Below are 25,860 nucleotides of genomic sequence, written 5' to 3'. Positions count from 1 at the left end.
CACTCCAAATATAGTTTTCTCAAAACTTTAAAGCAGATTTGGCTCACTTATGATAAAATATCCTTTGTCAACCAATTATCATATCAGACTATCAAAAATTTGTTTTTCCACACAATGTACTTAAACATATCAAAGTCAACCACTAAGCCAAGCAAGGGAAGGTGGGACGGGGAGGGAATGGGGTGGGAATTGGGTAGGGCTTAAATCAGTGATGTGTACATGTATGTACACACAAGTTTTTTTACCCCAATATGATGTATGAATATAATGCACCAATAAAAAATTTTAAAAAAGAATGTGACAATTTTTGGAAACAGAGCCTTTAAAGAAATAAATAAGGTCAAATGAGGCTCTTTGGGCAGGCTTAAATCTAATATGACTGGCCCCTTATAAGAAGAGAAAGATACAGACAATATCCATGCTGATAAAGATGTCCATCTACAAGACAAGGAGACAGGCCTCTGAACTGTACTAACTCTGCCTACAACTTTATCTTAAACTTATGGTCTTCAGAATTGTCAGAAGATAAATTTCTGTTATTGAAGCCACAAAAAAAAAATTTTGTTTTTCTTTGCTCTCAAGTCAAATTATGTTTGGGGTTTAAAAGAAAAAGATTTTGTTTCATTAAGGAAGACCCAACTATGTGCCATATATGAGACACACAGAGAAAGGCTAAAAATAAGCCAATTTTACTGGACTACTAGAAACAAAAAGCAATTGCTATTCCGATGTAAAACAGAATTCATGATAAAGAATGTTGAGGTTAGAAGCACAAAAATTCTAAAGCTTTTTAACCCCTCTCAGTAGTTAAAAAAGACAGATCAAGTAGACAAAAAGAAAAAAATAATATAGAATACCAAAGCAACAAAATCTTGTGAGAGAGCTTATATATATTTAGCAAATTTCCCTTTACACCTTTTCTCAAGTATGTGTGCAATATCTATTATTGATCCTTCATTCAATCTCAAAGAATGAGTAAGTACCATAAAGTAAAATATTACAAACAATAGCCTTGGATTAAAATAACTAGAAATCAATAACAAATGTTCAAGAAGTTAGAAGTTAAACCTTTTATTAAACAATATAGCTAACACCTCTACCCAGGCCCTCTGTGGTAACTGCCATTACAGTCCTCATCATTCTGAATTGTGACCATCTGTCTTCCCCCAGGGGCAATGAATTCAAGAAAAAGGGCAATCCCAGTACTTGAGAAGCTGAGACAGGAGGATTGCAGTTCTGTGCCCAGCCTCAGCTACGTAGTGAGGCCCTCTGCAACTTAAAGAGACCCTGTTTCAAAATAAAGAATAAAAAAATCAGGCTGTGGGTGAAGCTAGGAGATAGAATGTACCTGAGTACTGCAAAAAAAAAAAAAAAAAAAAAAAAAGAGGAAGGGCGGAGTCCTACTCACCTCTGTTGTTGACCAGCGTCTTGCTTTATTTTTTGTTTTTTATTTTTTTGTGGTACTGGGGTTCCTGGAAGCCCTTCTACCTCCGGGCTACACTCCCAGACCTATTTTTTATACTTTTTATTTTTTTTTTAATTTGGAAACAGGGTCTCTTAAACCAGCGCATCTGGCTTCAAACATGTGCGATCCTCCTGTCTCAGCCTCCCAAGCACAGGGATTAAAAGCGTACACCACCATGCCCGGCCCAGCATCTTGCTTTTCAAGAACTATTAACTGATTTGACATTCACACAGTGAACCAACCCACTATGTGATTCTACTAGTATCAATGAGATGAAGAATATATGTGTACCCAGACAAAAATCTAGAACTGAGAGGCACTGCTGCAGTTGGTGGGACCAGTTCATACCCATTAGGATGGTTATTACCCCATCTAGAAGTTACACTAGGCATCAGATTCTGTACTCATGTTAGCAAACTTATATTGCATGTGGTGCCCTGGACTAAGTCACTACCTTTTCACTTCTATCTTCTGCCATCTCTTTGCTGTTTCTACCTATGATTAGGTAGCCTGCTGCTATTCCTAAGCATTCTCCTAAAACATGCCCAAAGTTCAAGGCACTCATACTTCCTCTGGCTGACTTAATATTCTGACTCTGAAGCCACAAAGAGGAATATTGTCTCTCCAAAATCTTAGTAGTATCCAGAACCTTCCTCTCTACTCCTGATATTGCCCTAGAGGCTCACCTCTACTTTTCGAGTGAGAGTGAAGGGAAAATGCTCCTCGGAGTTAGAACGATTTACAAGAACACTATTCACTGTCAGTGAAATGGGCTTTTAATGGCTATCTTGGGAACTATGCTCCCACTTATCACAACATTCCTATGAGAAATACATTCTCAGTTTCCAGTAACCGATATAAAAACAAACTCTGGAACATGGCCTACTTTGATGATCATCCAAATTCTTATCCAGAACTGATCAGATACATACACTTCCAAAAAATCCTCTTACTGCAGAAACTTTCATAAACATGTAACATAAACTTTTATGATTGTCACAGAACTTACTTCAAAAAACCACACTTAAATTTGTTTCTAATAACATTAAACTTCACAAAATCTTCATTAAAAAATCAATAGTTGAAGAAAATGCACAGAAAATGATTACTAAGAAGAAACACCTGTAAATAACATGGTTTGGGATTCCGAAAAGGAACTCTCCCAAACAAAGAAGGAGGAAAGCATCAAAGTCTTCAGTTTTCATGGCTATGACTAGTGACCTATATAAATTTTATTTGAAGAATGATGAAAACTGAAAGCTCATTCATGTATATGTCACATTAAAAAGAGCTTCATAAATTCATCTGTCATTTTGGGATTTTTTAAAGCACAGTAAGCAGTGCCAAAGCAAGATTTTGCTCAACTGAACAAAAAGACATTTGTGAGACAGCATTGTTTCAAACACAAATAAAGTGAGCCAAGCATTGTGTTTGTTTTTCAGAGCTTGAGCAATAGATTAATAAAATTATCCTCAAATAAAAGAATAGAGAATTTTTTTTCCTCTAAGCTAGACAAAAATCTCTGAAATTTTTTAACAACTTTAGGATCATTATCATAGATCCCTTTTGGGAAAAAAATTATGAACTTAGTCTTTATCACATTTAAGTCATGACTATATTTTCCTACTTAAAGGATATTACAGTAAGAAAATATAATAAAAACTTATAGCAATAATGTATTTATTGTTTTCTTTATAGTCACCTTTTTGAAGAATCATGCTTCAACTTTTAGCATAAAAAATTTTAGCATTAAAAAAGTGACCAAATAAAAATCAGACTAAAGTCAATCCAAAATTATAAAGAACTTTTTAATTTAAGAATTGGCTTTCTTTACTTCTGCTTTTGTTTTTATTTAAGGAGACTATGAAAAATGTTAAATTTGTGTAACATTAAAAATTACTTACTAAACAAAGATATCTTAAATAGTCTCTAACTCAATATTAAATGGTGAGTCTTGGGACTGCCAACTGCTTCTAAGAACAGAACAAAGGAATGTTAAGTCCTCAATTTCTATCATGGGAGATTTATTTCCAGGTTGTTAGTACCTGAATACTAACTCAAGGGAAAGAAACACAGACTAGCCATTCCTTGGGAATAAAGGCAAGAAAGTTTAAAAACCAAAGAGAAAATAAATTGCTATCAAGTGAGGACAAGGCAGTAAGGTATGTGTATAAAATGCTGCATACAATTACAGAAAGACCACGGACTGTTCCAAAGTTCACGTTTAAACCCATGTTCATACTGGGCGTGGTGGCGCACGCTTGTAATCCTCACGCTTGGGAGGCTGAGACAGGAGGATCACGCAGGTTCGAAGCCAGCCATGCTTGCTTAGGAGACCTTGTTTCCAAAAAAAAAAAAAAAAACATAAAACAGGTCTGGGAGTGTAGCCCAGAGGTAGAAGGGCTTCCAGGAACCCCGGTACCACCAAAAAAATAAAAAATAAAAAATAAAATAAATAAACTCATGTTCATGCCAGGCGTGGTGGCACACGCTTGTAATCCCCACCCTTGGGAGGCGGAGACAGGAGGACTGCACAGGTTCGAAGCCAGCCGCGCTGGCTTACAAGACCCTGTTTCCAAATGAAAATATATAAAATAGGTCTTGGAGTATAGCCCAGAGGTAGAAGGGCTTCCAGGAACCCCAGTACTACAAAAAAATAAAAAAGTAAACCCATGTGCATAACAACTGATGTGCAGTTTTTCAAGGGAAAAGTGCTTCTCTGGGCTACATATAGTATTATTGTAATGACAACTAAATTCTAACAAAGGCCCAAAATATTCATATTGCAATTAGAATCAGTTATTTCTCTATAAAGCTTATATTAAAAATAATAAGAATCATAGCTTGGTTTTTTTATACTTTTATTGGTGCATTATACTCTCATATCATAAAAAAGTAACAGTGATATACACGCACACAGCGCTTGGTGGGCTTTCCCCCAGCTCCTTCCCCACTCCCTCTTTCCCGTACAAGGTATTGAGACTGGCACTGGTATTCTCACATATGTATATAATGCCAGTGGAAGTAATTCCTTCATTAGGCAGATGTAAATTTTTTAATATCTCAAAATATCAGTATCTAGTGCAAATGTACTAGTACTTAGATTCATTTAAGAAACTAAAAACACTATGATAAAGTAAGGTAATGGGCCATGTGTACTTTCTAAATTAATTTATTATGTCCTAACAACAATTATACAAGGAAACAATATTCTTCAACTTATAGGTGAGTTAACTGAGAATTAGAAGGCTGAGTAACCTGCTCAAATTCACATAGCTATGACTTCAGCTTCAGAACCTATACTTGTATGCAGCTTCAGAACCTATACTTGTATGGTATAATAAAAGCTAATAATTACAGTAGCAATTATTGTACAAGGACAAAATCTAAGCTAATTACAGATAAATCATTTTGTCTTCAAACATTCTATAGAAATAAATATTACTGTATCCCCTAGTAAGAGATGTGCAATGTTTTAGATCAGATTCTTGAGTGGCAAAAATAGGACACTTCTTAGAAATTATCTTTAGCTTGAGATAAAATGGAGTATTGCAAAATGTATTTTTAAAGTCAACTTTTTTGAGATAAAATTACAAATAATGAAACAGCCCTATTTTAAGCTCCTACTTTGATGAATTCTGACATGTATCATATAACCATCACCAAAATCAAGATACAGAACACTCCTATTACCCAAAAAGTTTCACTTGCACAAGAATCCCTACCCCTGAATCTAGGTAACCAATGGACTCTTTCTGTCACTAGGAAACAGTTTTAATATTCTAAAATTCCATACACACACAGAGTCCCATACTGCATACCCTATGTGTTCACGCACATTGTTGCATGGATCAAGGGTTTTACTGCTGAATAACATTCCAAATCATGGTTATAATTTGTTTAACCATTGACCTGATAATAGATATCTGGGTTATTTCCAATTTAGGGCAATTGTAAAGTAAGATGCTATAAACATTGATGTACAAGTCTTTGAATGGTCATATATTTTCATTTCTCCTACTAGGCATGGAATCACTGGGTGGTATGGTAAATACATGTTTAAATTTTTAAGAAAGTAATGAATTCTGACAAATTCTGGTTATGAATTCTAATTGCCTACCATAACACCTTATGCTATCAAGTCTTTTTACGTTTTATTTATGGTTTTTGGTTTAGTGACATATTTTTTTTATTGTTTTCATGATTCATGCTTTTCATGTTCTAAGAAATCTTTGCGCCCCCCCCCCCGCAAAGTCTCAAAGTATTTTCTTCTGAAAATTTCATAGCTTTAACTTTTACATTTAGGTCTGTGGCCCATTCTGATTAGTTTTTATATATGTTGAGATAAAGGTGAGGTTTTCTGTCTGTTTCTTGTTTTGTATCTCTGCATCTATCTGTATATCCAATTATTTTACCACTAATTGTTAGAGTGTTCTTTCCCAACAGTACCTTTATTAAAATTAAAGCTAATTTTAGAGAATTAAATAGCCAAGTTTTGGAACGAAACTAGGTGTCTATCAAGAGGTGAATAGAGAAAATGTGGTATAAATACACACAATGGAGTTTTATTCAGCCATGATGATGAACCAAAGTATGTCATTTGCAGGAAAATGTTTGAAACTAGAGAATATCATGCTAAGTGAGATCAGCCAGACTCGGAAAATCAAGAGCCATGTGTTTTCTCTCATATGTAGAAGCTAGGAAGAAAAGGGACTTCATGAAAATTAGGAGAAAGACCAGTAAATAATGAAAGGGAATTGGGGGAGGAAGAAGGACAGGGAGAACATGAAGCCTGAGGAAGGAAATAGATTAAATAATGTTCTGTTTGTATGTGAATGTATCTCTACCAATCACAGTAGCATGTACTGGGAAGACACAGAGGGGAAAATGGTGGGGTATGAAGAGGGAAAATAAAGAGATGTTGTGTGCATATATGAATGTACCACTTTGAATCTCACTATGATGTATAACTACAATGCACCCATAAATTTTTAAAATTAAATTAAACATATGTATAAATCTATTTCTTGTCTCCATATTTCAGAGATTAGCAAATTTAGTAAAGGGCCAGCTCATAAATATTTTAGGTGTCACATCTCAAGTCCACTGTACTAGCATGAAAACTGCTATAGACAATACATAAACAAGTGTCTGCAGCCATGTGCTAATAAACCTGATATGTCCTGGGAGTGATTGTGCACACCTGTAATTCCAGTAGTTGGGAGGCTGAGAGAAGAGAATTACAAAAGGTTCAAATCCAACCTCACCAACTCAGTGAGACTCGTATCTACTTAGTGAGACCCTGTTTCTAAATAAAAAAATAAAATAAAGCTGGGGCTGTAGCTTGGAGGTACAATGCCCCTGGGTTTAATCCATACCACCACAAAGGGGGGAAAAACTGATATGCACTAAAACTTCACTTTCACCTAAATTTCATGTGTTATAAAATATCATTCTTCTTTTGATATGTTTCCAGCCATATTTAAATATGTAAAAACCATTCCTAGCTTTCAGGACACACAAAAACTGTCAAGCCAGACTTGGCTTATGGCCTTTGGTATGTCATCTCTATTTTATTCCGCGAATCCACACATCTATTAATTTGTCAATACCCACTGTCTTGATTTATGGGGCTTTTTGCCAGTCCTGAGGTCAGGAAGTAAGAGCCCTCCAACTTTGTTCTTTCTTTTTCAAAAACTGATCTGGCCACTGTAGGTCCTCTATATCTCTACATAAATGCCAATGCTACCTCATTAGTTTTATAAAATGAACAGCTAGATTTTGATTGTGATAGTATTGCATCTTCAAGTTAGCTCTGGGAAAATCAGTTATCTTAGTAAATATTGAGTCTTCTTCAATGTGAGCACTTATTTTATTGCCTTCAGTACACAGGTTGTGTAGCACAATGTTAAATTTATTTAAACATGGAATATTTTGTGTTATCCTAATTCTCCAGCTCTTCACAACTATAAAATATAAATATCACTGATTTTTCTATATATTAACTTTGTATCTTGTGACCTTGATAAACTCACTGATGCTAGTAGTGTTAGGCATTAACTTCCTAAAAATTTCTATACATAGGATCACAGTGTCTATAAATATAGACAGCATATATAGCTTTAATTCTTCTGTTTCCCCCCCCCCTTTTTTTGTACTAGGGATTGAACCCAGGGGGCAGTCTACCTCTGAGCTACACCCTCAGCCCTTTTTATTTTTAATTATGAAACAGGGTCTCACTGATTTGCTGAGGTTGGCCTACTTCAGCCTCCCAGGTACTGGGATTACAGGTATGCACCACCACACCTAGCTTTCTCCCACTTATTTATCCTTATTGCACATGCTAGGACTCAAGTAAAACACTGAATAGAACCTATAGCAGTATATATCAATGTCTTGCTACTGATTTTTATAAAGAAAGTATTCAGTCTTTCACCATAAAGCATAATATCATGTAGAGATTGTTTAGAGAATCCTCTTATCAGGTTAAGGAAAACTGGAAAATTTCTTCCAATCCTAGTTTGTTGAATCTATATCATGGCTTCTGTCAAATGCTTTTTCTACCCCCACCCATACTAGGTACTGAACCTAGAGAGGCTTTATCACTGAGGTACATCCCCATCCCTTTTCTTTTTATTTTGAGACAAAATCTCACTAAGTGGCCAGGCTGGCCTCAAGCTTGTGATCCTCCTTGCCTCAGCCTCCTGGGTAGCTGAAATTTAGAGGGATAAACCACCTGGCCTGGCTCAAATATTCTTTCCATATGTAATGAGATGCTCATATGGTTTTTCTCCTTTGTTCCGTTGACCAGTTAATTATTTTGATTATGCTTCACTCTTTCTTTCCTAGTATAAATCCTACTTGATTATGGTGTATTATGTTAAAGTTTTGCTGAATTTAATTATTGTTTTGTTAAAGATGTTTATATCTGTGATCCTGAGGGCTATTAATTGTAGGTTCATTCTTTCTCATCCTTGCTTTGGTAACCTGTTCAACTTCTCTTCTCTGGCTCATGAGTGTTTTGAAAAAACAATGTACTTAATGTTTCTTTGTTATGGATTTAAATATACTTCCTCAAATGAAAAAAATCCCTAATAATGCAACCTTATGTAAAAATATAAGAAATAGTTAAAATTTTATCTTGCAGCCTATCTTTCAGTTCTACATCTGTTCTATAAAGTAATCACTTCATGAAGAAGCATCATTTTTTAAAGCCCTGGAATGCATTCCATGTGTAAAGCATGTGATCAAAACCAAGGGATATAGCATATAAAAGGCAAACTTAGACATAATATTAGGACAAATTCCTGCTCTTTCTCACCATGTGCTTCTTTCATTTATCCAAGAGATTTTAAAGTTCTCTACTGTTTTATCAGTCCACAAGCACCACCTGGTGGCAGAGAACAAAACTGTAGATTTATGCTTATATCTCTGCTGGTAGAAATATATTCAATGTTTCTCAACTGCTCTTTTTCCCAATATGCTTTTTAAAAGGGCAGTTACAAGCAGTGAAGAATCTTTACAATAACAGTTGGAACCACCTAAAAAAAAAAATAGCACACCAATATCACAACACTTAGCAACTTTTCAGCCTATATATTGTAAACTTTGAAACAAGTTGAGCACCCTAATCCCACAATCCGAAATCTAAAATGCTCCAAAATCTCAAACATAAAGCTGGGCATGGTGGCATAGACTTGTAATCTCAGCATTTGGGAGGCTGAAACAGGAGGATCCCAGTTTGTGGCCAGCCTCAGCTACTACTTAGTGAGGCCCTCCACACACAACTCAGTGAGACCCTGTTTCAAAAAAAAAGAATAGCTGGGCGTGGTGGTGCATGCTCATAACCCTCACGCAGGGGAGGCTGAGACAGGAGGATTGCACAGGTTCAAAGACATCCTCAGCTACTTAGTGAGACCCTGTTTCCAAATAAAGTATAAAATAAGTATGGGAGTATAGCCCAAAGGTAGAAAGTCCCTGGGTTCCACCCCCAGTACCACACACACACACACACACACACACACACACACACACACACACACATTAAAGGTTTAAAACTTAAAAATAAAAGAATAAAAAATAGAGCTGAGGGTGTAGCTCGAAGGTAGAATACCCCTGCATTCCATTCCCAGTACTGCAAAAAAAGAACAACCCTGAAACCTTTTAGCAGTGATATGATGCCACAAGTCTGATGGTTTAATGTACATAAGCTTTGTTTCAACATAAAATTATTTAAATTACTTATTAAACGAAATCACCTTCAAGTTGCATGTATAAGGTATATATGAAGCATAATAAGTTTGTGTTTAGATTTGGGTCTCCTCTCAAAGATACTTCATTATGCATATATAAATATTCCAAAACCTTAAAAAAAAAAAAAAAACCTCTGAAATCTGAAATAAACTCTAAAACCTTAAAAAAATCTGAAATCTGAAATACTTCTGGTCTCAACCTATTTAAGACATAAGCTATTTTTATAAACCAGAATCTTGGTTATTTCTAGTTTTATTGGTAATTAAAAAATAAAATAAAGTCAGTTTGGATGATCCACAACAACAATCACCCTATCAAGTTTCCACTGACAGCTGTAGCAAAATGTAAAACTCTTTTTCAGTCTCACATGTATTTTCCAGGGCTTTACGGGAAATAGCTTAAGTAGGAGCCTAGATCTGCTCACAGATACAAATAACATTAAGCAAAATAGTCCAAATACTTCCCTTGCCATTAAACTTGCTATGTTAAGTCAAAGTGACTTTGCTAACCTGGCTGCAAGTGATTACACCAGGAATTGAATACATTAGCCAAAGGCGACCAAATATCCCCTTGACACAAAATGTACTAACCACATCTGATGACTCGGGTGCTTGGCAAGGACACATACCATAAAACTGTTTCAAGCTGACAAACATAAGCAAGCCCTTTGGGGAAGAATGCAGAAATCCTAGATGAACAAAAACCAAAAACCAGATGGGTCACTTGAACTTAGGCTGAATCCTAAGCAATGTCATTTTTTAATTTTTTTTGTGGCAATGGGGATAGAATCCAGGGGCATTAGCTCTGAGCTCCACCCCAAGACCTATTTAATTATTTATGTTGAAACACGGTTTCACTAAGTTGCGGAGGGCTTCAACTAAGTAGCTGAGGCTGGCTGCAAACCTGAAATCCTCCTGTCTCAGCCTCCCTGGGATTACAAGCATGCACCACCACGCCCGGCTAGCAATGTCATCTTATAAGATATATAACACGCTCCCTATTTTGGAAACTATGAACTCTGATTCTCTTCCCATGTGTCCCTCCAATGAACCCTCAAAGTCAAACATAACCCTTGTATATCCTTTGATGAAACCATAAAGAATGATAAAATTCTTCTAAATATTTTATAGGCAATTTAAACTCAACATGGTCAAATTCAAATTCCTTGCCTTTCCAAATCCTGCTGCAATTTCTCCCACAGGGAACAATACTACTAATCACTCAGATACCGGAAAGTTATCCTTATCATTTGCTATAGTTAGGATCTCAAATGGACTCCAAATGCTCACGTGTTAGACTTGGTTCCCAGCAGAACACGATGGTGCATGCTTATAATCCCAGTACTTGGCAGGCTTGAGATAGGAGGATCACAGGTTCATGAACAGCCTCAGTTATTGACGTCCTTGGCCACTTAGTGAGAACTTATTTCAAAATAAAGAATAAAGAATAGGGCTGGTGATGTACCTCAGGGGTAGAATGCCCCTGGGTTCATTCCCTGATAACACGGGGGGGGGGGGGGGGGGGGGCCGCACACACTGTTTCCCAAATGTCAAGAGGCAGGGCTTTGGACAATAAAGAGCGCGCTAACTCCATTATTGGATCCATCTACTGAGGGATTTATAGCTGGATGGACTATATTGGGAGAGGGTAAAAACTGTAGACAGTAGGAGTAACTGAAGAGAGTCGGGACTTGGGGCACACCCTTAGAGACTCTATCTTGTCCCCTGCCCTGTCACATGCTCTCAGCTTTGTGACCAGGAAATTGGCGGCTTTGCTCTGCCTCCCATGGAGATGTGGCCAAGGCACTATGGATTGAAACCATGAGCCAAAATGAAGCCTTCTTCCCTAAGTCAGTTTTCTTGGCATCTTATCACAGTGACCAAAAGCGAACACAGTATCCTGTCTTATCAGTGCCCAATGCTGTTAAGTCTCTCTTCTAAGCATCTTCAGATATTGTCCAGCCCGTTTGCACTATTCCCGGTCCTCATCACTTCAAGTCTGAATTACAACAATATCCTTGCTGAAGACTGACTATCCTATTTTTCACATGCCACCAAGGCAATATTCCCAAACATATCCAATTATCTTATCCCTCTGCTTAAAGTCCTTCAATGCACCTAGCCACCTTCAGGATAAAATCCAACCTGCTGGCAGGACACAGGAGGAAGAGCAGGCCAGGGCCCTGCAGGCACTTCAGCTTTTTCATTCTAGACATACAAAACTGTGTGCAAGCAAGCCCATGAGTGAACTAAATTTCTGAATCCCTAGGCTTTGTGGCCTAGAAAAATCTGTACTGTTTTTTCTTACCTTCTTTATCTGCTTAGCTCCTAGCTAATTAACTTTAAAGATTCAGCTAAGTGATAATTCCTCCCAGAAGGCTTCTTGAATGCCCCCATCTGGGTGAGGTGCTTTTTCCAGTGTTTCCATAGCACAAATAGACACATCTATCATGCTATTATTGTTTCTTTTCATTGTCTTCCTCTTCTACTAGCCTTAGTCTAATAGACTGTTTCATCAAAAATCTCTACTTAATGTAACATGTGCCAAAAAGCAGGCCTGAAATAAGTATTTGCTGAAAAAATAGACCTCACAAAAGTAATTTTGTTTGCTACTATTCTCTCTCTACTTAACAAAGGAGGAAACTAAGTGTGTGGGGTGGGGGAGTACCTTGCCCAAGTTCACAAACTACAAGCATCAGAACTAGGGTTTGAAACAAATGTTCTGCAGGACATTGGAATGATCTTTTCCTCAGAATCGTATCCTCTGGAGAACCACTCGATAAAATAATTGTGCTCTGCACAACAATGTGATGGAACTAATCCCAGGCTGGGCACAACATCCAGGCTTAGCCAATGAGAGTATCTTCCACCACAGACCCAGTTTAAATATGAATTCTGGGATAAAGAGTTTACTCAAAGTGTTTTTTGTTGTTGTTTTGTTTTGTTTTGTTTTTGGTGGTACTGGGGTTCCTGGAAGCCCTTCTACCTCTGGGCTACACTCCCAGACCTATTTTATACTTTTAAAATTTGGAAACAGGGTCTCTTAAGCCAGCACGGCTAACTTCGAACTTGTGCGGTCCTCCTCTGCCTCCCAGGCACAGGGATTACAAGCGTGTGCCACCACGCCCAGATTACTCAAAGTGTTTTTTAGGACTTTTCTAGGAAATATAAAATTTAAAAAAAATAATAATCTTCCCCCTTCTCTAGTAAAAGTCTATTCTGAAGACTATACCACATGTGAGTATTGCAACTGAGAGTAAGCTCCTTTGAAAACAAAGTCAAGCAGAAAAAAAAATTAGACGAGTTACAGAGAAACAAAAAATGAGAAAGAACCATATTAAAGCCCTATATCCAGTCATGCCTGAAGATCTCCACAAGATACCTCCCAGCTACACAAGCCCCCAGGCCCCCTTCACATAATCTTGTCTGAGTTGTGGCCCTTTGAAATTATATATTAGCAGATCATAGGGCTTTCTGGCCATGTGCCAGGGAATAATACCTTTTAACCTGTGAATATGCAAAATTGATCAACTGTTTACAGGAAGCCTGATTTCAGCCATTCTATTCCTTTATATAATTTTTATAACAAAGTGGAGGAGTTCTACCATGGTGTGGATAAATGTGCTCCAAGGTCCATGTGTTAAAGATTTGGTCCCCAACCTGTAGTGCTATGGGGTGTACCTTTAAGAGTTGGTGCCTTGTAGAAAGTCTTCCAGTTATATAGTGTCCCCTTGAAGGAGATATTGGGGCCCTTCCCTTTCTCTCTTTTTGCTTCCTAAATGTCAACAAGTGAACAGCTCCTCTGTCAGACACTTTTGCAATGATGTACTGCCTCATCACAGGCTAAAAGGCAACAGGGCCAATAGATCATGGACTGAAACCTCCAAAACTGTGAGCCTTTCTTAATTTTAAGTTAATTACCTCAGGTATTTTGTTATAGTAGGAAAGGTGACTAAAACAAACAGAAAATGCCCTCCAATCTTAACCTTACACTTTATCATATGAATTTTTAAATGCTTTCTACTTTATAACATATCTGTTGGTGAATAGTGCCACATATGAGAAAGAAAAAAATACAACTGAAAGTACTTCTTGTCAAACATCTTCAGTGTAGCAAAAGGAGATAGTTCTTCAGAATTCAAGTTGTACCCATTCAGTGTGCCCACAGAAAAATTATTTTTCTCTACTTGTTATTAAATAAAGCAGAAGAAAAAAATCAATTCTCCTTTGGCTTTGAATGAGTTCAAGTGGAGAAACTTCATCAATAAAAAGCAAAGAAAGAAACAACAGCATGGGTATGATGATTTAATATTGTTTTAAGTAGATAATGAAAATTCCTTCTCAAAAACAGCTCTACTTGGTATGACTTCTCAACCTTTCTTTCACACTTTAAAAGCTACTGATTCAGCCAGGAGTGGTGGCACACACTTGTAATCCCAGCACTCTGAAGGCTGAGACCTGAGGATCGTGGTTCGCAGACAGCCTCAGCTACTTAATGAGGCCCTCCGCAACTTAGTGAGACCCAGTTTCAAAATAAAGAATAAAAAATAGGGCAGGGGGTGTAGCTCAGAGGTGAAATGCCTCTGGGTTCCATCCCCAGACCCGGGGGGGGGGGGGGGGCGCCTACTGATTCATTTAAAATCTGACAAGGAAAAGAGATTCTACTCTGATCTTTGGCCCTAAGTTTCCTGTAATATATTCAGATTTTGTCATCCACAAGTTAAGGCTGGAGGCTCCACAGTGAAAAGCAGAGAAACTACAGAAGGAAACAACATACCAGAGGAGCCAATCTAGCAAAGGGAAGACGTTAGACTACCTCAGAAAGCATTACCTGCAAGCAAAAAAGGAACTCAGTCACCAACTGCAGGTTTCAGCACCTATGGGACAAGAGACAGTACCTCAAAGAGCAGAGGTATTACAGGACAGTACAGGACATTCACAGAGGGAGGGCCCTGTCTTTCTTAGCATATAGTAGATTCTCCTAGGTACACTGAAAAGAAAGAGAGAGGGGAAGAAGCCTAAAATTGTGCAAATTTTTTTAGAGACCCTGAGCAATAACACTTAAAGGATAATTAACAATCTGAATAAGACTAAATTTTAAATGGATATGATTAAATTTTTCTACTAACTAAACAAGATACCAAACAGTATCAGGTTATATACACACCAAATATATACATTTTCTGCATATGTGAGTTGTATTGTCAGTAAATAAAGCCTTAACAAAAGTATCAGCAACTATCTGATCACATGTGGAAGAATTCCTTATGTATAAGAGCAATGGTAAACATTTGTTTAGTCAAAAGAGTAAACCACACAACAATATTTAAAACGATAACAAAGTCGGGTGTGGTGGTGCACACCTGAAATTCCAGTATTTGGGAGGCTGAGACAGGAGGATCAGAGGTTCGTGGGCAGCTTCGGCAACTTAGTGAGACTCTCAGAAACCTAGTGAAACCCTGTTTCCAAACAAAAAAATTTTAAAAAAGGAATGGAAGTATAGCTCGAAGGCAGAATGCCCCTGGGTTCAATCCTGAGTACAGAAGGAAGGAAAAGAGGGAGAGAGAGACACAAAATTAAAAACCAAAATTTTAAAAGCGGGAAAATTACAACAAATAAAATAGATTGCTAACATTCTTAATACATATTTAAAACCTGATCAATGATATAAAAATTAGCAAAATAGCTAGGAGTGGTGGCATATGCTTGTAATCCCAGCATTCAGGAGGCTGAGACAGGAGGATTCAGGTTCACAGACAGCCTCAGCTACTTAGTGAGGCCTTTTACAACTCAGTGAGACCCTGTTTCAAAATAAAGAATAAAAAACAGGGCTGGGGGTATAGCTCAGAGGTAGAATGCCCCTAGGTTCCATCTTCAGTACCGCAAAACAAAAACATTAGCAAATTAAAATAGGCAAATCAAAAAGGATAAACCAGTAAACATCTGAAAAACTATTCAGCTTTACTAGCAATTAGTAACAATGAATTTTTTTAGCTCCCCTTTTTAACTATCAAACATTAAAAAAAAAAAAACCTCTGATAGCCAGGCATGGTGGTGCACACCTGTAATCCCAGTCCTTGAGATACTGAAACAGGAAGACTGCAGGTTCGAGGACAGCTTCAGCAAGCAGTGAGACTGTCATCAACCCAGCAAGACCCTGTTTCAAAATAAAAATAAAAAAATAGGGCTGGGGATGTAGCTTGGAGATAAAATGCCCCTGGACTCAATCTCCAGTACAAGGGAAAAAACACCTCAGTGTTATTAGAATAGAAAAGGCATTCTCGTGCACTGTAAGAAAATAGGACAAATTTTTAATGTAATTTGACAATACATTATTCTTTTTAACTTCAATATTCCCTCATAATAATCTACCCTAAGGAAATAAACAATGATGTGAACAAGAATTTCTATGTGAAAACGGTTTACTGTAGCACTATCTATAAATAGCCTAGAAATGGGGGGTGCACCTAGATGATCAAAATAGGCATACAATTATAAAATACACATTGGTCATATGAAGCACGTTGTAATCAGGAAAAATAATTCTCAAAGATTATTTAAAGATAGGAAAAACTATCACTATTTTGGGTAAAAACACATCACCACGCTATATATAAAGGATAAAAAGTAAGACTAATTTATTAAAGAAACAATATTGAGCAATTAAAAAAAAGGACAAAACCCAGACATAAAAAACCACGGGTAAATCCCAAAAACAAACACTATACAAAGTGAAAGAAGCCAGACACAGAGTAAATGCTATAAGACCCTACTTATGTGAAGTTCACCAACAGGCAAAATTTCTGTGGTGAGAAAACAGAGGTTAGAAGAGGAAATCATATGTAAGGAGTCTTTAGAAACCTTAAGAGGTGACAAAAATGTTTGGTACCATGATCTAAGTGGTGATCACATGAGGATATACATATTGAGAAGTTATCACAATATAAATACATATACACATAATTAATAAAAGGTCATCAAGATGTACACTGAAGATCTGCGAATTTTATTGTATGTATTTTATATCTTAGTAAAGGGCTATAGAAATTGCACATAAAGGAATTTCAGTTGATTAAATACATTTATATACAAAGAAAACATAATGTAAAGTATATCACAATATTAAAAGTGACTAGTTCTGGGATTACATGTTATTTATATTTCTTTACCTTTCTGTGTTTCGCACATTCTCCACAATGAGTTTAATATGACTTATGCTGGGTGACAAGACAATTAAACTTTATTTTCAAACTTCTGTGATGCTTGTAAAATAAAACTAAATGGTACTTATAACTATCATAAAGTCATGCAATGTATAAAAAGACTTAGTATACATTTCCTCCCTCCAACAGATTTTCTATAAATTGCAAATACTCTACGATATTCAGACAAATCAAGACACTGAGCTCTGCCTGGTAAAGAAATGAAAAAGGCAACCAGGAAGGCAGCTCTATAAACTCTGGATTAAATTTAAAACTTGGTCCTACAACAAAGACAGAGCTCTCATGATTCAATAAAACTACTTCCTACAAATATAGGGGAGAAGTATTTATTACTTTAAATACCCTTTGTGGGCCTGATTTATCTAAAGTCCATGCAAAATGCCTACAGTGAACTGTGTTTACAGTGAAAATATCCTTTGAACTTCAGAAACATTTACAACATGCATAGAATAATAACAAAACCAAAAAAGACATACAAACCTCTGATTGTACATGCCCCGAAAGTTGTAATTAGCTCTATAATTTGGGAATGGCTTTGGATCTAATGGCCTGTAGATGGCAGGCTCTCCCCTTTTCATAGCCAGCCCATTCAGTTCCACAGTTGGAGTTATACTGCCTGTTTAAAGAAAAAATATTAAAGGCACACAAGTGAAATATTTCCACAATAAATCACACAAGATATACTTTTACTACATTTAGTTACCATGGAGGAAGGTGAGAATAGATGGCCTCTCTGTAACGTTTCCTAGAGAAGTATAAACAAAGTTAAAAATAAAAAACAGGCTGGAAGTATAGCTCAGAGGTAGAATGTCCAGTTCCACCAAAAGTAGTTTCTAATTAAATCTCTTTGGGATTTTTGCAACATTTCAAGTTCATTAATGAACAAAAATTCAACTATGCAGTCATTTTTTTTAGGTGGTATTGGGGACTGAATCTAGGAACATTCTAACTCTGAGCTACGTTCCCAACCCTTTTTATTTTATTTATTTATTTATTTATTTATTTATTTATTTATTTATTTATTTATTTATTTATTTTATTGGAAACTGTCTCACTTGGTTGCTGAGAACCTCAGTCCATTGCTGAGGCGTCCTTGAACCTGTGATCTGTCTGTCTCATCCTCTCATATACCAGGATTACAGGGAAACACCACATAAAGCTAGTCACACTTTTTAAAACAAAGTGAACACAAGATTCTTGTTTTATTTGGATTTTTTTTAATACTGGGGACTAAACCCAGGAATATTCTAACCCTAAGATACACCCCAGCCCTTTTTATTTTTATTTTGAAACAGTCTCACTAAGTTACTTAGGCTGGCCTTGAACCTATTATCCTCCTGTCTCAGCCTCCTAAATACTAAATGGGATTACAGGCATGTACCACCACATCTGACTGGATATCATTTTTAAAATATTGAACTTCAACATTATAGTTACCCCAAAAAGCCTGAATGTATTTAACCATTACAAATATCACCTGTAAATATTTTTATGTACATTGTGGTAATAACAAATATAGTAGAATATTGCAATAATGAATTATCAATGAATACAGCGTTATTAGTATTTCTTCAAATTATCCAATTTTTCATTACCAACAAGATGAAGTAAATAAAAATGATGTTTTGTGGATACTATTTCCTGAAACTAAAATGTCATAAATTCCTAGAAAACACAAAAAATACATACCAAACAGCATTATCAACTAATGCAAAAAAAACTAGAAACAACCTTGAAAATCAAAACCATCATTATGGTACCAATTACATAATCACCATAGCATAAAATTCTAAGCATCTATAAAATAAGAAAAACTTTACTTTTGTGCGCGCGCGCGCGCGCGTGTGTGTGTGTGTGTGTGTGTGTGTGTGTGTGTGTGTGGCTAAGCATGGTGGCACATGCCTGTAATCCCAGTACAGAAGGATCAAAAGTTTGAGGACAGCCTCAGCAAGTAGTGAGATTCTCATCAACCTACCAAGATACTGTTTCAAAATAAAAATTAAAAATAGGGCTAGGGGTGCACCGCAGAGGTAGAATTCCTCTGAGCTCAATCCCTAGTACCAAAAACATACATACATACATTTATATACATATTTATAAATATGTAAATACTTAACCTGAGCATGGTGGCGCATGCCTGCAATCCCAGTGCTTGGGAGGCTGAGACAGGATCGCACAGATTTAAAGCCAGCCTCAGCTACTGAGTGAGGCTCTCAGCAACTTAGTGAGACCCTGTTTCCAAATAAAGTATAAAATAGGTCTGGAAGTATACCCCAGAGGTATAAAAGCCCCTGGGTTCCACCCCCAGTACCACACACACACACAAAATACGTATGTATGTATGTATGTATGTATGTATGTATGTATGTATATTTAATTTTATATCTTGGAGATTCTATTCTATTTATATATTTAATTTTATATCTTGGAGATTCTATTCTACTCTATCTTGGAGGATATTAAATGAAAATACATAAATAATGTATATTTTTATCTGAGAAAGATGAGGGTGTGTGTGTGTATGTGTGTGTGTGTGTGTGTATACATATATATAGCTAGCTGAATTTTTTGAGGAATAATGCCAAAACTAAAGGAAAAGATACATTATTATAGAAAGAACAAACAGAAAGAAAGGGATAAAAGCTGGATTTCTTTGCATGTGTACTGTTTTATAGATTTTATTCTGACAATATGAAATTTTTACTATAAAAATCCACCAAAATGGGGGAAAATCCCTAAAATCAAAAATAAAAATTTTAATAAAAGAAAATTGAATCTAACTATGAATTGAGTTTGTGACTCAGCCAGAGAGAAATGTTTCAGATGACTTTAAACAGCATAAAATAACAAAATACAAAACAAAGAAATCTCAAGATTCTTAATCATATGACTAATATATTATTTTTAACTCATAATATGCCTTTATTCAAACAAAATTAAATAAAAATGGAGACAGAAAGTCTCTAAAAAGAAAACAATGCAATTAAACTAACAGTAAATCAAAATGATGGCCTTAATTTTACAAAGAGTAATTATTTCAAATTACTTTTAAAAGACAGCAAACTAGTCATATGTATAAAAAGAAAAAACCTGCAAAGAAACTATAAACTATTTTTAGTAATTATTTTGTTAGTAACACTGGTATTCTTGATATATCTATAAATAAGTATAAAATGATTAAAGAGTTATGTTTATTCCATAAGACAAGATTTTTAGCCTAAGATAGAAGTATAAAATATATTAAGTAAAACCCTATAATTTTTTTTTTCAGGTCTGGAGATGGAACACAGGGACAACTGACCTATGAGCTACACCCCCTGCCCTATTTTTATTCTTTTTTTTTTTTAAACAAGGTCCCATTAAGTTGCAGAGGGCCTCACTAAGTAGTTGAGACTGTCCATGAAATGTGATCCTCCGTGAGAGCCTCCCAAATGCTGGGATTACAAGCATGCACCACCATGCCCAGTTAAAACCCTATAATTTTAAATCTGAATTGAAAACATCCATATGAATTCATGTGTTTTCTCTTTAAAAATAAAAAAGGAAAGTAGGATATTTCCTGGCTCTGTCCCCTTTAAGAGGCCTAAAAGCAACCCATTAGCAATAAAGACAGCCAACATACAAGGTTCGGTTTATAACATTTCTAAATTATAGAACTAAAAAAAAATTCTCTAGCTAAATGGTTGACTCCAGATCTTCTATACAAGACACTGACAAACTAAGGGGAAAGAACTCTTAAATGAACTGAGGAAAAAACCACTTTTCTTGCCTTTCCTGAATAAACTACAGTTGGACAAGCAGATAAAGGACTGTTGTTCACTATTAGCTAGAGCATTCCAGCTTATCAATACAGACGGAAGGACCTCAAAAAACCACCAGTGTGCAATTCCAGACAAAATAATGGATTTTATTAGCACAGAGCAGGCTTACACAACCATTAGGTCAAATGTTCGTCGGGAACTTTAAAATGGATGAACCAGGCCAACAGTACCAGAATCCACTAGTCAACCTTAAAAATCACAAAATTAGAGACTACGAGAAATTGTCTTCTGATGGAGTGCAATAAAAAGTAGACAAAACTACCTATATAGCAGTCTTGCCAAGTAAATCAAACCTCTAGGTTGTCCATTTATAGGAAATACAAGGACAAACAGACCAAACCACACCACAGGTATGCAATCAGCAAACCCAAGAATATGGAAAATGTACAGTACTAACAGGGTAGTTTCTTTAACACATAATGTATAGGGAAAAGTAAATAAAGATGAAGAATTCTATAACTTAAAAGGGACTAAGTAAGGGAGGGGTATGGGGGTACATGCACACCTGTGACCCTAGCTTCACAGGAGACTGAGGCAGAAGGATCACAAGTTTGGGGCCAGTTTGGGCAATTTAGTGAAAATATGTGTCAAAATAAAAATGCAAAGGTCCGGGGTTGTAGCTCAGTGGTAGAGCATGCCAGGTCCAATTGCTGGCAGCACTATAAGAGAAGGGAGAGGGAATAAAGAGATACTATGGACCAAATGCAATAAATGGACCTTATTTCAGTTTTGATTAAAATAAACCAACCATTAAAAAAATGCGACAATAAGAAAAACACGATTCTGAATAATTTTTAATGTTAAGGAATTATTTTTTTCGTTTTCTTGATAATGATGTTGCGATTCATTTTGTATAGTTCTTATCTTAACAAGTATTTAGGATAAAGTAACATATCTGAGATTTGCTTCAAAATATTCCAGGGAGGAAAGGAGAAAAACAAAACTAGCTGACAAGAATTGGTATTTGATGAAGCAAGGGATAGATGTAGGGGGTCATTCATTACTTATTCTCTCTACTTTTGTAAAAGTTTTTAAAATTTGATAATAAAATAGAAACACACAATGTAAAATTAGGTCAAGCTATTTTAAGTACCAGAATAGGTTATTTAGTTTTAAAAAAAAAAATACATGGTACATGTGTTCTTTTTTTTTTTTTTTTTTTTTTTTTTTTTTGGCGGTACTGGGAATGGTACCCAGGGCCCTTCTACCTCTGAGCAACACCCCAGCCCTATTTTTATAGTCTTTATTTTGAATTAGGGTCTCACTGAGTTGCAAAGGGCCTCACTAAGTAGCTGAGGCTGTCCGCGAACCCAGATCCTCCTGTCTCAGCTTCCCAAATACTGGTATTATAACCGTGCCCCACCACGCCCAGAAAGTACATGTGTTCTAATGAATCAAAAAACTAAATATAAAATCTTGATGCTAAGTAAAATTCAATGTAAATTCTGTACTATTTCATTTGAGTTAGGCCTTTTAGACTCCATCCCTTACCAGAAAGAAGGGGGTGCTGGGTTCAGGCACAGGGAGAGCAGAGCCTCACAGAATGCACAGCGCATTCAGGCCAGAGGCAGACCCAGAAGCAGTCCAAGCACTGCTCATTTCACAGCTGAAGAATTAACATGAAACCTCCCAGAGCATACAGACAGGAGCAAGGCTAAGCTTAAAAAGAAGGGGGAAAGCCAGGCACAGTGGTCCACACCTGTAATCCTAGTACTTGGGAAGCTAAGACAGGAAGATCACAAGTTTGTAATCAGCCTCACCAACTTTGTGGGGAAGCCCTCTGCAACTTACTGAGACCCTGTTTAAAACAAAAAAGTAAAACAGGGCTGGAAGTTTAGCTCAGAGCAGACATCCCTATATTCAATCTCCAGTACTAAAAATAAATAAATAAATAAATTGAACTGTAAATCAAATTAGTCCAAACTCCCAATTGACTACATACAATTAAGGTAAAAGAAAAGAAAGTCAACATAAAGGGATTCTTTCTTTTCTTCCTTGCTTTCTCCCTGTCTCCCTCACTCTTTCCCCTCTTTGTCTTCCTGTCTTACAGTACTTTAATGAGAGATAAGAACAATTCACAAACCTTGAGCATACAGCTCAGTGAGTTGCTGCACATGTGAAGAGTTAAATGGGCATCATTCAGATCAAGAGAAGAAACTTTCTGTCACCCAGAGTTCCTTCAGCCGCTTTCTAGTCAACACCCCTCCCCAAGTGACTCATTTTGACTCTGTTGTCATAGACTTGCTGGCCCTTCACACCTGAAAATGCTGTATTTAGTATCTTGCTTCTTTCACTCAGTAGTTGTTTGTATATGCAGGTATGTGTGTGTGTTCAGATACGTGTGTGTGTGTGTGTGTGTGTGTGTGTGTGTGTGTGTGTGTGTGTGTATGTATTTGAATGCACTGGTGGAATGCCCCATAAACAGTTTTGCTTTTTGGGGTTTGTTTGTTTGTTACTAGAGATTGAACACAGGAACATTCTACCTCTAAACTACACCCCTGGTCCTATTTTATTTCTATTTCTAGGTTGCTTTGAATCTGTGATCTTCCTTTCCCACCCTCCCAAGTACTAGGGTTACAGGCATGTGCCATCATACCCTGCTCTGGATAATCTCATATAAACTCCTAATTTGAAAGTAAGACTACAGTGTATTCTCTTCATAGTAATGTTAGAAACTAGTCTTTGTGAAAGAAAAGCAGAAAACACATAGGATGGGAAAAGGCTTCTCCTCTCTGAGCAATCCTGTCTCTCTCATACACAACTAGACTGACCCTCCCAGGAGTGCTTTCACAGGAAGCAGGCACAGAGCCACTGCAAACTATGGGCTACGTCTAGGAAAAGCTAAACCCTCTGGTCTTGAGTGTGAGAAAGGCAACCCAGGTGCATAAAGATAATCATCACATGCTGCCCCTCACATTTTATAGAGTCAAAAATGTAAACACATCCTCAATACTTAGAAGTTCTTCTTTTTATTTTTAATTGACATAAAAATTGTACATATTTGTGGGGTATTATATGATGTTGTACTGTGATTCCTATAGATATAACAAAGGAAAGTCCTGCATTTGTCAGTGCTAAATATAAAAAGGTATATGATTGTGTATAATAGTTTTGTATTTCTACATGAAACAAGTGAAAAAATGCCAAAACTAGCTTTCAAGAAGCATCTTTGTAAGGAGTCAGAAGAGTCTTAGAAAACAATAATCAGTAAATATTTGCTGAAAAAATGGACTGATTAAGTGATCAACCAGACCGCCATTGAGAAATGGCTACATGGCTGAGACAAGGAAAATACAAGATGACCGGAACAACTTATTATGCCAGAAAGTAAGAAGTACCCAAAGAATAATGAGGAAACATTAGGACACAGGAGTCAGCTTGAAGAAACCGTATTGCTAATAAAACCTGGGATAATCTGAGTAAAAAAATAAATAATAAAAAGCCGGGCATGGTGACACACGCTTATAAATCCCAGCATTTAAGAGGTGGAGACAGGAGGATCTGAGTTCATGGCCAGCCTCAGCTACTTATTGAGGCCCTTTGCAATTCAGTGAGAATTTAAAATAAAGAATAAAAATAGCAGTGGGGTTACAGCTTGGAGGTAGAATGGCCCTGGGTTCCATCCCCAGTACTGGAAAGAAAAGAGAAGAAAAAGGAAAGGAGAAAAGAGGGGAGGAGAGAGGAGGGGAGGAGAGGGGAGGGGGAGGGGAGGGGAGGAAAAAGAAAGGAAGGAAGGGAGAGAGAAAAAAGGAAGAAAGAGAAAAAAGGAAAAAAGAAAGAAACTAGTTACAAATCTATAAGTTAACAGAAATCCAGAAGTCTATAGTGACATAAACAAAAACAATTATAAAAGAAGAGTAAGAGTGATATGCCTGTTAACTGTACCCTCCTTCCTAGAGTACAATGTCAACTAATAAATCTTAAAAATATGCTGAAATTTTAAAAATCATCCTTTAGCAATCTTCAGGTTCATAGCTGATTCAGACAAGAATCTGTCAAGAGAAAGTTCAATGAAGAACAGAATATTGATATATTTAAAATATCTCCTCAGAAAATATTTACTTATTATTTATTAAGAAAACCTTATTAACAGTAAAGAAGACTAGCAGACATATTCTTCACAGTATGGCAAAAGCCATCACTAATGGTACAAATGAATCTCAAATGTTTCCCAATATGCAGCACTGAGATGAATCCAGGGATCACTTCTGCAGTATTCATGGTAAAAATGGAGAAACTGTGAGGAAAATACCAAACTCAACCGAGACAGGCAGTCTACACACTGTCCCTCCACACCTGTCACCATGTCAAGGTCAGGAGAGGTAAGAGAGACTGAAAAACTGCTCCAGAGTGAATAGGGTTGAAGAAAAATCGATACACCTACCACATGATCTTGATTAGCTCCCACTCTGTAGAGGGACCGTCAGGAAAACCTAAATGGAGCTTGTGGAGTAAATGGCCACTGCAGTGAAGTAGCTCCTGCTGGGAGGATGTCCCTGTGTGAGAACATGACCATGGAAGCACTAGGGAATGTGGGACCCGAAGTCTAAAACGCATTCCCAGGTGTCTCCAAGGTGCTGACAACAGGGCTGGCGGAAGGGCAATTTCCAGCTCTATGTACTAGTTCTATAAATTTTACAAGAATCTAAAATTATTTCCAAAGTTGAAAAAGATAAAAGGAACAAGAAAGCCAGATAGCTCTCTGTTGTATTCCTAATTAACAGGCATATCACCCATGCTATGAATGAACTTAACTCCCCTCTGGGATACTGTTTAAGCCACCTACCAACTGCAGAGTCAGGACTGGGTCCCTCCTGCCCCACAGGGCCTAGCTCCTCGGTCCTGAGCTCCAGCCACCTGCTTTACAACAAAGACACCTGTGCCATGCTGTGGGGATGGACTCTATCTTCAATAGATAGTGCTGGGTTTGCTACATGTCTGTACTTTAAAAAGAAGAAAAATCAATCTCAAACTCTACTTAACATCATACATAAAACTTGATTCCTGACAGACTGTAGGTCAAAATTAGAAAGATAAAATAGTAAAGTTCTTAAAAATACTATATGGTTATCTTTATAACTTTGTAGAAGACATGATAT

General features: G+C 36.7%; 1 protein-coding gene across 2 annotated transcripts in view; it reads right to left on the bottom strand.

Annotated features, from left to right (window-relative positions):
• The window catches only part of STAU2 (staufen double-stranded RNA binding protein 2), a gene marked incomplete at its 3' end in the record, with an annotated part of 268,811 nt that overhangs the window by 222,634 nt on the left and 20,317 nt on the right, over positions 1-25,860 (bottom strand). For both annotated transcript variants that reach the window (XM_080695005.1, XM_080695006.1), the window contains exon 3: positions 17,421-17,556. In XM_080695005.1, the coding sequence (XP_080551131.1) occupies positions 17,421-17,556 (136 nt within the window). The remainder of the gene's footprint in view (positions 1-17,420; positions 17,557-25,860) is intronic.

The sequence above is a fragment of the Muscardinus avellanarius genome, assembly GCF_963383645.1.
Source record: "Muscardinus avellanarius genome assembly, chromosome: 4".
Classification (NCBI taxonomy): Eukaryota; Metazoa; Chordata; class Mammalia; order Rodentia; family Gliridae; genus Muscardinus; species Muscardinus avellanarius.
This window is presented reverse-complemented; position numbering and strand designations above follow the sequence as displayed.